This window comes from Mercenaria mercenaria, chromosome 2 (assembly GCF_021730395.1).
Source record: "Mercenaria mercenaria strain notata chromosome 2, MADL_Memer_1, whole genome shotgun sequence".
Classification (NCBI taxonomy): domain Eukaryota; kingdom Metazoa; phylum Mollusca; class Bivalvia; order Venerida; family Veneridae; genus Mercenaria; species Mercenaria mercenaria.
Genome location: NC_069362.1, coordinates 11,365,857 through 11,378,797, shown reverse-complemented (window position 1 = coordinate 11,378,797; position 12,941 = coordinate 11,365,857). Strand labels below are relative to the sequence as shown.

The window sequence follows — 12,941 nt, the reverse complement described above, 5'->3', positions numbered from 1 at the left end:
CCAAGATGGGCCTAGGTCGCTCACCTGAGAAACACGCCATAACAGTGTAAACATGTTTGACCTAGTGATTTCATGGAAACAAATATTCTGGCCAATTTTCAATAGGATCAGACCAAAAATATGGTCTCTTGAGTTTAAACAAGTATTTTCTTTGATATGACCTAGTGACCTAGTTTCTGACCCCAGATGACCAATATTCAAATTCGAACTAGATTTCATCAAGGCAATCATTCTGACCATATTTCATGAAGATCAATTGAACAAGAGCTGTCTCCATAGGATGACACATGCCCCCAATGGCACTTTAAATGAATAGTTATGGCCGATGTTAGAGTTTAGGACCTTTGACCTACGGAGCTGGGTCTTGTGCACGACACGTCATCTTACTGTGTCACACATTCATGCGTAGTTATTTTAAAATCCATGCATGAATGACAAAGATATGGACCGGACACGCCCATCAATGCACTATCATGAAAAATGACCTTTAACGTCTAAGTGTGACCTTGACCTTTGAGCTACGGACCTGGGTCTTGTGCGCGACACGTCGTCTTACTGTGGTACACATTCATGCCACGTTATTTGAAAATCCAACCATCGATGACAAAGATATGGACCGGACACGCCCATCAATGCACTATCCCTTAATGTCTAATTGTGACCTTGACCTTTGAGCTACGGACCTGGGTCTTGTGCGCGACACATTGTCTTACTGTGGTACACATTCATGCCAAGTTATTTGAAAATCCATCTAACGATGACAAAGATATGGACCGGACACGCCCATCAATGCACTATCCTTTAATGTCTAAGCGTGACCTTGACCTTTGAGCAACAGACCTGGGTCTTGCGCGCGACACGTCGTCTTACTGTGGTACATATTCATGCCAAGTTATTTGAAAATCCATCCATCAATGACAAAGATATGGACCGGACACAAAAATTGCGGGCAGACCGACAGACTGACAGACCGACAGACTGACAGACGGTTCAAAAACCATATGCCTCCCTTCGGGGGCATAAAAATACAGCATCTATCGCATACACAAGGTTTTTCTTTGATTTGACCTAGTGACCTACTATTTAACCCCGGATGACCCATATTCAAACTCCAACTAGATTTCATCAAGGCAATCATTCTGACCAAATTTCATGAAGATATACTTACAGATTCCCCCTTACAATTACAAATGACTCAGATTTACAATGGTTTCAAGTTAAAATAAATCATAGGATTCTTGGCATAAATTACTTATTACAAAAAATGAATATAAACAAGAGCTGTCACTAATGGTGACAAATGCCCCTGCAGCATCTTGACCTTTGACCTGGTGACCCCAAAGTCAGTAGGGGTTGTGTACTCAATAAGTACTATCAGCATGTGAAGTCTGAAGATCCTGGGAGCTGTGGTACGCAAGTAAAGTGCCTTTATGCAAAAAGTGAACATTGGCCCCTATGACCTTCACCTTTGACCTGGTGACCCCAAAGTCAATAGGGGTCGTGTACTCACTGAGTACTATCAGCATGTGAAGTTTGAAGGTCCTGGGTGCAGTGGTTCGCGAGTAAAGTGCCTTCATGCAAAAAGTTAACGTTGTGACTAACGAACAAACGGACAGTTGAAAACTAATATGACTCCCTTTGAGGGCATAAAAACAGACACCAAATGATTATAAAAGTAAAGCTCACCTGAATATGAAGTGCCCATGCTGTGCAAATAATGAAAACAACATCAAAGTTTTACTTACTTTAAGTTGTACTGGCCAATTATCCCTTAATATTTCAGGATCGTAACTTCGAAATTTTTCACCCTCAAGGTCTATTTCAGTTATATTTGTTATAATGCCAGTTCTTGGATTTATCTCAAACACATCTTTTACTGGAATACCAAGGTACTCTCCTGTAAAAACAATAAATGAACATATAAGGTAGGCATTGAAAATAAGAATACAAAGTTCAAGTAGGCACTATCTATTTTAGATATATATGTGTAGTTAACGACATTAAAGTCTGAAAAAAAAATACTTAAAACATCATATTCTGAAAAAGACTTACTTGAACTGAAAACTAGATGTGTGTCCATAGGACACAGGTGCCACCCACTCCTGCCACTGTAACAATGTTTTATGACTCATCAGGTTAAACAATTTTTTAGATGTTTGCAACACAAACTTTTAAGAACTTTATGTGTATTTTTCACTTAGTGGGCTATAACTCTGACCTAGCTGAGTAAAATCCTAAAAAGAACACTTCATAGGCTATTATACAATCCTCTAATGTTTTATGATTCTAGGTCAAGTATGTTTTAATATACATGTTTCACAAACTTTTATTTTTTTGAGTAAGTCAAGGACAATAACTCCAGTCTTGCGAAGTGAAAAAACCTAAAAAACACAAATTCACATGCTGGATAATATTCCTGCATGGTTTCATGAATGCAGGTGAAGTTCTTTAAAAATACTTTATGTTTATCTTGCAGAGTGAAGTCCCAAACAGAACACCAGGTGCACAACTTCACATGCTATATAACAATCCCCTAATGTTTTATGACTCTAGTCAAATACTTTTTGAGATACATATTACAAAAACTTGTATCACATTTATGCATATTTTGGAAAATCAAAGGTCATAACTCTGGTCCGACTGATAAAAATCCAAAACAAAATCCCAGGTGAGCTTCACTTCACATGCTGAATAATATTCCTAAGATGTTTCATGACCCTAGGTCACATACCTTTTGAGATATGTGACAAGTTTTCATGCCTTTTCATGTATATTTTTTACAAAGTCAAGGGTCATAACTCTGGTCTGACTGAGTGATATCTCTAACAAAACCCCAGATGCACAACTAAACATGCTGAATAATATTTGTGTAATGTTTTATAACTTTAGGTTAAACTCTTTGAGACACATGTGACACAGACTTAGGCCCTTTTTATGCAACCAAGCAGAACCATTTGAACAACTTTGGCAGACGAGATATTTGAAGATAAGAAACATGGAAATTTCACAAAAACCAGGTTTTCAAACTTTGCATCAGGCCAACAGGTTCTGTTTAAACTAAAATTGTGTCCAAAGGACACGGATGCCCCCACATACTGTGCCATCCTCTATATAGCAAAAACTATCAAAGGGTCATAACTGCAGTAAAAGTATACACAGAAAAAATGCCTTCCTTTATGGTCATCTGCACATCAAGATTGTTTTCATCCGTGAAAGTTTGAAGCAAATCAGGATAATAGTGTGGGAGAGTTGGACACACAAGCTTTCGGGACATACGGACAGCAGCATAAATGTGTGGGAGCATAAAAAGGGTCATGTTCTGTTATACATATCTGAATGCATCGAATTGTGCCATTTCAAAGTACAGATATAACAAAAGTTGATGTGTGACTGCCATATGTAATTCCTGATTCACATCACTGATCTTGACCCTGTGGTAGAGTAAGGCCCAGACCACAATTTGAACTGTGAACTGCTCATTCCACATAATGTAAAAGGTACAGTAAGACCAGCTTCCATTTAAGCTTGATGTACATTAAGTTTGGTGACAGTAAGACAGTATAACAATCTTTTTGAATCAAATTCATTCAGTAACAAGACCTTGTATCCCTTGATGCATCCAGTAACTGCACAAGGAACAGAAATTATTTGGTCACTGTGCACTGGAGGTCTGACGTACAGACCTCAAATCAATAATTATGGGTCATTTACCTGTCATAAGTGACCTTCGATCAAATGTGATCTTAGACCAAAGCATTTTCTAGTTATTTGGCAAAACAAGTTCTACCGTTCTGGGTCAATGTGACCTTGACCTTCAACCTACTGACCTCAAAACCAATAGCAGTCATCTACTGGTCATGCCCAAACTCTATGTCAAGTTTGAATATCCTGGGCGAAAGCATTCTTGAGTAATTATCTGGAATCTGTTTCATTTTGTTATTGTCCGGAAACAGTTTAACTGTTCTGGTTCACTGGGACCTTGACCTTTGAACTACTGATCTCAAATTCATTATGGGTCATCTGTTGGTCATGATCAACCTCCCTATTAAGTTTGGTGATCCTAGGCCCAAGCATTCTCAAGTTTTAATAAATAATAACAGAGGCTAAGTGAAAGACCACTCAAACTTTAACCTGAAATTTTAAGTAAAAAGGGTGATAACTCATGAATTACTGGTGTGATAGTTATAGCCCAAGTTTCATATGATGTGGGTGATGATGAGGAATAGCTATTTTAAGTTTGAAGCAAATTTATCAAGTAATTACACAGATAAAGCAAAAGTACATCAAAATTTTAATCAAGGTGCGGACACAGAATGGACAACACCCGGTCAAGTAAAATAGCTCTCTGTATAGACCAGCTAAGAAAGAGGGACCTTCGTTTGAGGTGGGAATGTATTCAGCGGAATATGGTATTTTACCTATTTCTATTGTATAATATATTGGTCTCTTTGTTGTGTCCTGATCTTCTGCTTCAACTTGTATGCTCAAATCACCCTGCAAATATTGAAAATACAATGAAATAGAATCTGATCAACTACTCCACCAAACTCCCAACAGCAGTTACCTCCCCTAGCACTACATAAACTGTAAGGGGAGATCACTGTGTAGGTGACTGCCTCCTCCTGCTCCCTCAAGGAGAACTCTGAAGGGCATGATTTTCTACATCTTCTGGAAAAATGCTGCAAACTAAGACATGTTTACATACTGAGCAATGGGCTTTAAAAAGTTATGCACATTTAAAATATCATACCGTATTTTGGTGCGTATAGGTCACACTTTTTCTACCCATTTTGCTGCCTGAAAAAGTTCCTGCGATCTATACGACAGAACATTGCCAGCAGTTTTTTTTTCGGGCCAATTTTCTGACTGTAGCTCTCGCAAAATTACGTGCATCTGTTACGAACGAACAAAATGGATAAAAAATATCAATATCGGCGGCTTTTCAACCAATAGCGGTTACTTTCAATAAAATATATCGTAAATAACCAATATAGACTATTAAAATTACCAATGACTTTAATTCAAAGATGTTTTTGCAGTCTGAATTACGTTTGTTTCTACTTTCGTTTTACTGGACGCCACTGACATGTACTCCGGGTTGGATAAAATCTGGACAGATCCGTCCTCCATTCCAAACATTGTTTATACTAATTCTTAGCGTACTAAAAAACTTGAAAGATAATTTTTTACTTTTGATTTTTAAATAAATGAAAAAAATCCAAAAAAAGATATTTTGTTAATCTTTTTACTCAAAATCAAAAGAACGCGGTTAATTACATGACAGGGAAAGGTGTTATAATTGCTGTGCAAACAATTCACACTTAAACTTGCACGATAACAGAATGTAAACGCAAACCGTCTGCTGCCAATTAGTGTCAAAAAGCCGCTTTTCTTTGATGTAGTCTGTTATCGATACTACTGTTGGTACGAAACGGTTGGGAACGAAAATAACACTGTCCGATTTCCACCAATCAGGTTCTGATAATAATTCAGTCCGCGGCATCAATATGGCCGCCGCCATAACTTTTTTGCCGGTAAATATTAAATATTGCTGGGGAAAAAATCCGAAATTTAACTGCGACTAATACGCTAGAAGTTAAATTTTCCGACCATTTCCTGAGCAAAAATTAGATGCGGACTATACATTACCGCGACCTATACACACCAAAATACAGTACCCTCATTATTTCTGGCCATATTTTCAGTATGAATATAAATTCAAGCAAAATACCTGTATTTATGAAACAACCCCACTTATTCATAGCAATTATCTTTTTGGAACATTTTCTGATATTGTTAACCCTTATCCTTGCCTTTGGAGCTCCCAATTTCATTCTAATCTATCATCAAAGCAAATTCAAGTTGCTTGTTGTTTTTTTTATCTGCACTCTGCTATTCAGCCATCACTGGCCTGTAGCTCGAATACAAGAGGGCATAATTTAAGCTCAGTTAAAAAACAGTTATCAATTATTTTCATTTCCTTTTTTGACTTGCATGCTATTATCATAGCCAAGGGAGGTGAGCTAAGAAAGTGCTGGTTTTTTAAGACAATAAACACTTACCCCATTCTCTCGTATCTGGACTTCTTTAGGCAGTATGATCCAACGAGGAGGCAGATCGTCGTCATCTAAAACGTTGATTGTAACATCAGTTACTGAGTTAAAGACGCCATCCTGGAAAGAATGCAGTATTATAATAAACCTTTGTTTTTGAACAATCAATCAATGAAGAAACCATGTCAATAACAGTCTATGACATTCAAAAGATACTGTATACAAAATACCCAGGCTTTCACTTAGTCCATACAGACACAACTGATATTTACCAAAATGTACAAAAGATATTTAATAGAAAAGGCTCAAAAAAAGTTTGAAAAAAAAAATCATCCACAAAATTGGTAGCAGACCTGCTACAGACCATCTTTGATCAAGATCCATCACACACTTCAGGAGAAAGTCTTTTAAATGTGTTTCTATTTTCAGTTACAGTGGCACCTCAAAAAGGGCCAAAGCAGATCATTTGATTCTGTTCTAAAGAGGACCTTAAAATGATGCTGCAGACTAAGTCTGATGAAGATTCACCAAGCATTTCATGAGAAGAATTTTTTTTTTGTATTTCTATTTTCATCTCTAGTAGCTGCTTTAAGGTGCAGAGTGCCCTCATTTGAATAAAACTGAGAGCGGACCTTATAAAAATACTTCAAACTAAATTTGATAAAGATCCATCTAATTGGTTCATGAGAAGAAGTTATTCAAATGTATTTCTATCTTTAGCTCAAGCAGCCCCTAATAGGGGCAAAGCAACCACATTTGGAAACATTTGGAAGAAGACACTAAAATGACACTTCAGACCTAGTTTAATGAAGATCAATTAATGGATTCATGAAAATAACAGTTTAAAGAAATCTCTATTCATGGCTATAGCTGCCGAAAAAACTGCTTAGTGTCCCGATTTAAAAAACATCCTAACATATATTGAATATTTTTGTACTAAGTCAAGGGCCATAACTCTGGTCTTGCAAAGTGAAATCCAAAAATACTCGGGTGAACAAATTCACTTGCTGAAGAATGTTCCTAAATTGTTTCATGACTCAAGGTCAAATACCGGGTAGATTTTATGCCAATTACAAACTTTTATGCACTTAATGTATATTCTTTATGAGGCTGAGTGAAATCTGGAACAAAACACCATGAGCAAAACTTCACATGCTATATAACAATCCTCTAATGTTTAATTTCTCTAAGTCAAATACTTTTTGAGATGCATGTAATAGACAACTTGTAAGTCTTTGATGCATATTTTTGACAATCTCTTACAAAACCAAAGGTGAACCACCTTACGTGCTGAATAATATTCCTGTAATGTTTGATAATTCTAGGTCAAATACTTTTGGGATACAAACTTTAAGGCCTTTTTATGCATATCTTTTACTAAGTCAAGGGTCATAACTCTGGTCATGCTGTGTGAAATCCCAATTAAATTACCAGGCGCACAACTTCACATGTTGAATAACAACCCTGTGAGGTTTAATGACTCTTGGTCAATTTGTTTTAGAGATATCCATGACACAAACTCAGACGACAAATGGACAGACAAGGGCAACCCTAAGTGCCTCCCCCACAAAATCTTTGGGGACACAAAAATAATTCTAGAAAGTTTAATGACTCCATTTTGAGCCACTGACCAAAAACTCAACAGAGATCTTCCTCTAACCAACACCATAACAATATCCCTCTGCCTTCGGCAGCAGATAAAAAGGACTCAATTCATGGAATATTTCTGTAAGAGTTATTCACCATGTGTCATATCATGTGGCTTATTATGTGGAACAACTATTTGAAGTTTTAATAAAATCCATTTAGTAACTAGAGCTATCACTAAAGGAGATGAATGTACCCCCCGCATGCACTGACACAGTACATTGCAATTTGACACACACAAGACTGCATAATTATGTGGACTGTATGTATATAGACTGTATGTATACAGTATAGTAACAAAAAACAAAGTCCCATAATTATGCAGAATATTTATCTAAAAGAATGTAACATGCCTCATGCACAACTAGGGTTGGTACTGATCACTTGTGTGAAGTTTCATTAAATTGTGTGCAAAGGTTTGGTAGATTAGGCACGCACAAGATTGCACATGCAGACTGTATGTACATAGTATGTTAACAAGAAACAAAGTCCCATAACTTTGCAATTTTTGTCGCTGAAAGAACCTAACATGCCCCATGCACAACTACTGTTGTTACTGATCAGTTGTGTGAAGTTTCATTAAATTGTGTCAAGGGGATGAGGAGAGATGGTGCCAACAAGATTGTGTCTATGTCTATAGTATAGTAACAAAAAAACAAAGTCCCATAACTCTGGATTTTTTTTTTCTGAAAGAACCTAACATGCCCCATGCACAACTACTGTTGTTACTGATCACTTGTGTGAAGTTTTATTAAATTGTGTCAAGGGGATGAGGAGAGATGGTGCGCACAAGATTGTCTATGTATATAGTATAGTAACAAAAAAACAAAGTCCCACAACTCTGCAAATTTTTTTTCTAAAAGAACCTAACATGCCCCATGCACAACTACTGTTGGTACTGATCACTTGTGTGAAGTTTCATTAAATTGTGTCCAGGGAATGAGGAGCGATGGTGCGCACAAGATTGTGTCTATGTATATAGTATAGTAACAAAAAAACAAAGTCCCATAACTCTGCAAAATTTTTTCTAAAAGAACCTAACATGCCCCATGCACAGCTACTGTTGGTACTGATCATTTGTGTGAAGTTTCATTAAATTCTGTCAAGGGGATAAGGAGAGATGGTGCGCACAAGATTGCGTCTACGGACAGACGACCAGACGGACAGACAGACAGACAGAGACAACCTGAAACCAGTATACCCCCCCTTAAAATTTTGTTGTCGGGGGGTACAATAACTAAGACAGGGAAAAAGAGCATAATAACTTTAACCTAAAACTTAAACAAGAGCTGTCACTAATGGTGACAAATGCCCCCGCAGCACCTTGACCCTTGACCTGGTGACCCCAAAGTCAGTAGGGGTGGTGTACTCATAAAGTACCATCAGCATGTAAAGTTTGAAGGTCCTGGGTGAAGTGGTTCGCGAGTAAAGTGCCTTCATGCAAAAAGTTAACGTTGGCCCCTGTGACCTTGACCTTTGACCTGGTGACCCCAAAGTCAGTAGGAGTGGTGTACTCAATAAGTACTATCGGCATGTGAAGCTTGAAGGTCCTGGGTGCAGTGGTTCGCGAGTAAAGTGCCTTCATGCAAAAAGTTAACATTGGCCCCTGTGACCTTGACCTTTGACCCCAAAGTCAGTAGGGATGGTGTACTCAATAAGTACTATCAGCATGTGAAGCTTGAAGGTCCTGGGTGCAGTGGTTCGCGAGTAAAGTGCCTTCATGCAAAAAGTTAACGTTGGTCTCTGTGACCTTGACCTTTGACCCCAAAGTCAGTTGGGATGGTGTACTCAATAAGTACTATCAGCATGTGAAGTTTGAAGGTCCTGGGTGCAGTGGTTCGCGAGTAAAGTGCCTTCATGCAAAAAGTTAACGTTGTGACGAACAAACGAACGAACAAACTAACGGACGGACAGTTGAAAACTGATATGCCTCCCTTCGGGGGCATAAAAAGAGGGCATAATTCATGAAATATATTGGTGCAAGAGTGATGGCCCTTTAGTCATATGATGTGAGTGACGATGTGGAACAACTATTCTAAGTTTGAATCAAATCCATCTACTGTAAATACGTGGCCATAAGTCAACTAAATACGGGTCCGGATATTGTCCATAAAATTCAACTCAACTTATAATCGACCGACAAAAAATATGTTCTTAACCCTTACCATGCTAAATTTCTATAATGAACTTGTCCATCTTCCAATTTTGACAGTATCATTAACTGTTAAAAGGGGTGCTTACCAAAAATATACCGACTGAATAGCCAACAGTGCAGATCATGATCTACACTGGTCGCAAAGGCAGAATCAATCATGTCCAGCATGGTAAGGGTTAATATTTTAACATTTCTGCGTTCAGGAGACAGGCTCTACACTTAGTCTCCTACAGAACAAGGTGTATTCAAGGCATCTGCAGGGTGGTATTCACGATTAATGAACAGGCATGGACTTATTCTGCGTCAGAGGACACATATTTGAATGCTTTATTATATGTTATTTATATAATTATGGTTAAGAATCTTAAATCCTTCTACATCAGCGGTAAACTTTCTAATACACTTAAAAAATATTTAGAAAAAATTGCCTTCGACTTATGGACGAGTTCAGGTAAAATACCAGTTTTCTACCTCCATAATGTAATCCTTGACTTATGAACTAGGTCAATTTTTGGCCGCATATGTACGGTTGTAATAACAGTGAAATAGTGAAAGTGTGTCAAAACTTAAACCCAATATTTAAAGTTAAAAGGGGGGCCAATTCAAGAAATATTGGTGTAAAACATATGGCCCTTGTGTCATATGATATGGGTAATGGTGTGGAACAACTATTTTAAGGTATTAAGCCCATAATAGAGTACCTCCTTTTTGAAGAGTATTAAATTCCTACCATAAACCTACTTTTACTGCAATTTTCAGGGGGGCGTAGGTTCAAACCCCACTGGGACCAAATTTGTTTTCCTTATTTTCCTTTTTTTCTAGTAAAGTTTTTACTTCTATCAATATTTGCTACTGATTTCTTGTACAAAAATGGAAAAAAACTGATCTGATAAGCCATTTCTTGCTGTTCAAAGTGATTTTACCTCTGAAACAGAAGGGGTAGAGTTAGACATCTTTAAAAATACTGAGTTACATATGGTAAAAGTTCTCAATTTTGCCTTCATTCTTTAGATTACATATTGTGGAAGAAATTTAGGTTGGTTTTACTTCTGCCCCAAGGTTATTTTTGAATGAAGTGAGCAAAATTCAAAATAGACCCGCAGGATTCAACCTTAATTTTTCAATGTTGGAGTTAGAATTCTGTCTCCTTAAATCCATTTACTTGAGGCACCCTAGCCAAAATGATATTGACAGTTTTATTTCAAGTTCTATAATTGTTTACCAATAGTTTGATGTTTCTTTCATAAAAAATAATGGTATAATGAATTCTCTGCAAATGTTTTGGATAAAGGCCACCACTTTGAAATCTTTCTCTACTTGAGCTTGAGGAAATACCATAAATTACACAAAATTTATAAAGAAACGGCACAGTAAAAGTTTTTAAAAATTTGCAACTAAGTGCGAAGCACGGTCAACGGTAAGAATATACCCAGCAAATGCCATTTTTTAAACATTACTGTTATGGGCCTAATACCTTAAGTCTGAATAAAATCTCTACTGTGATAACAGTAATATAATGAAAATGCATCAATATTACATAAAATTATAAGTAAAAAGGGACTCCGACTATATTTTTTGAAAAACTGGAGTCAGAGTTACAGACCTTGTGTCATATGATGAACATGATGATGTGAAACAACTATTTTAAGTTTAAATTAAATCCATTTAGTAATAACGGAAGTGAAAGTGCGCCAAAACTATAATCTGATATTCCAATTAAAAATTTTTGGAACATGAGTTATGGCCCTTGTGTCATATGATATGGTTGATGATGAGGAATAACTACTTTAAGTCTGAAGCAAATCCATCAAGTAATAACAGAGATAAGGTGAAAGTGCATCAAAATTTAACCAAGGTGTTGAGGCAGATGCACACACTGTGTCAAGTAGAATAGCTCTCCATATACTTTGTATAGTCAAGCTAAAAATTCTAGTGAAGACGTAACTTCTCTTGCTAGTGTCATTTCTTGGGTGGTTTGACAGATGATGTTGTTGCATTTAAACTAGTCTGGATGCTTCAAAGGCGTCTGCTTCTGCATTTTAATTTTCATTTCCAAAAATCCGTATCTCATCAGAAGTACAAATGAATTTAGCATTACTTACCGTAACTTTTATCTGTACTTGAAATACACCATCAACTTCATAATCAAGTGGCTTTTTCACCAAGAAATTCCCAGTATACCGTTTGGCATTGAAGGCTGTTGGAGTCAATGCAAATTCGCCTAAACATGTGTAATCTCTTTTCTAGGTGATAAAAAGATTTTATTATTGTCTTAAGATTTAGTACAATAATGCAAATAATTAACAAGCATCGGCGTAGCACCTTGTAGGCACTACAGGCCCGGGCCTACATTTTTCCAGCCCAAAAGATAGTTAATACGTAAAAATGGAATAAAAATGCATAAGGGATGTGAGCTGAGGGACTTGATTAATAGGCTTTATCACCTAAATAACTGAATAATGCTGTAAAAGGTATTTTAAAATTGAGCAATTCTTAACAAAACAACTGCTCTAATATTTTAGACCATAATATAAGCATTGCATGCTTATACACATAGTATTGCATGCATCTTAAGGTGTTGATAATATATGCATCGCTGGAACACCTCAAAAATGGCCCTTGCATCAAGCTTGGATTTACAGCGGTTCGCAGGAACATTTTCTCCAAGTCAGCTCGCAAATAATGTCTAAATTGCAACATATACTAATGTAAAATTCATCTGAAAATTTTATTCCTTGGCCTGTGTTGGCTGAAAGAAGACATTTTGGCTTGGGTTTCTAAGTTGGGTATAAATCTACAGCAGACATGGGCCATGATTTACTAACAGAAACAACCCCTGGCTGATGATAAATTCGAAAGATATCCACATAAATTGAAAAGGAAAAGAGTTTCTATATAACAATTTGTTTGACTACTTTAAATAGGATTAATGTGTGATAGTGACAAAAAAACTTGAATAAAATAGATGCGTATAACTTAAGTTGGTATGTATTTTTTCAAATTTCAAACATTTTCTGACACTTTTTGGTGAATGGTTCGAAATTCTACACTAGTGAGACTGTTGTGCATACAACTTACAAAACTTT

General features: G+C 36.8%; 1 protein-coding gene across 3 annotated transcripts in view; it reads right to left on the bottom strand.

The window, feature by feature from the left end:
• LOC128550560 (protocadherin Fat 4-like) overlaps window positions 1-12,941 on the bottom strand; it is a 48,080-nt gene that overhangs the window by 19,942 nt on the left and 15,197 nt on the right. For all 3 annotated transcript variants that reach the window (XM_053529808.1, XM_053529815.1, XM_053529820.1), the window contains exons 8-11: window positions 11,958-12,098; window positions 6,063-6,173; window positions 4,419-4,494; window positions 1,746-1,897 (exon numbers count right to left, since the gene is read on the bottom strand). In XM_053529808.1, the coding sequence (XP_053385783.1) occupies window positions 1,746-1,897; window positions 4,419-4,494; window positions 6,063-6,173; window positions 11,958-12,098 (480 nt within the window). The remainder of the gene's footprint in view (window positions 1-1,745; window positions 1,898-4,418; window positions 4,495-6,062; window positions 6,174-11,957; window positions 12,099-12,941) is intronic.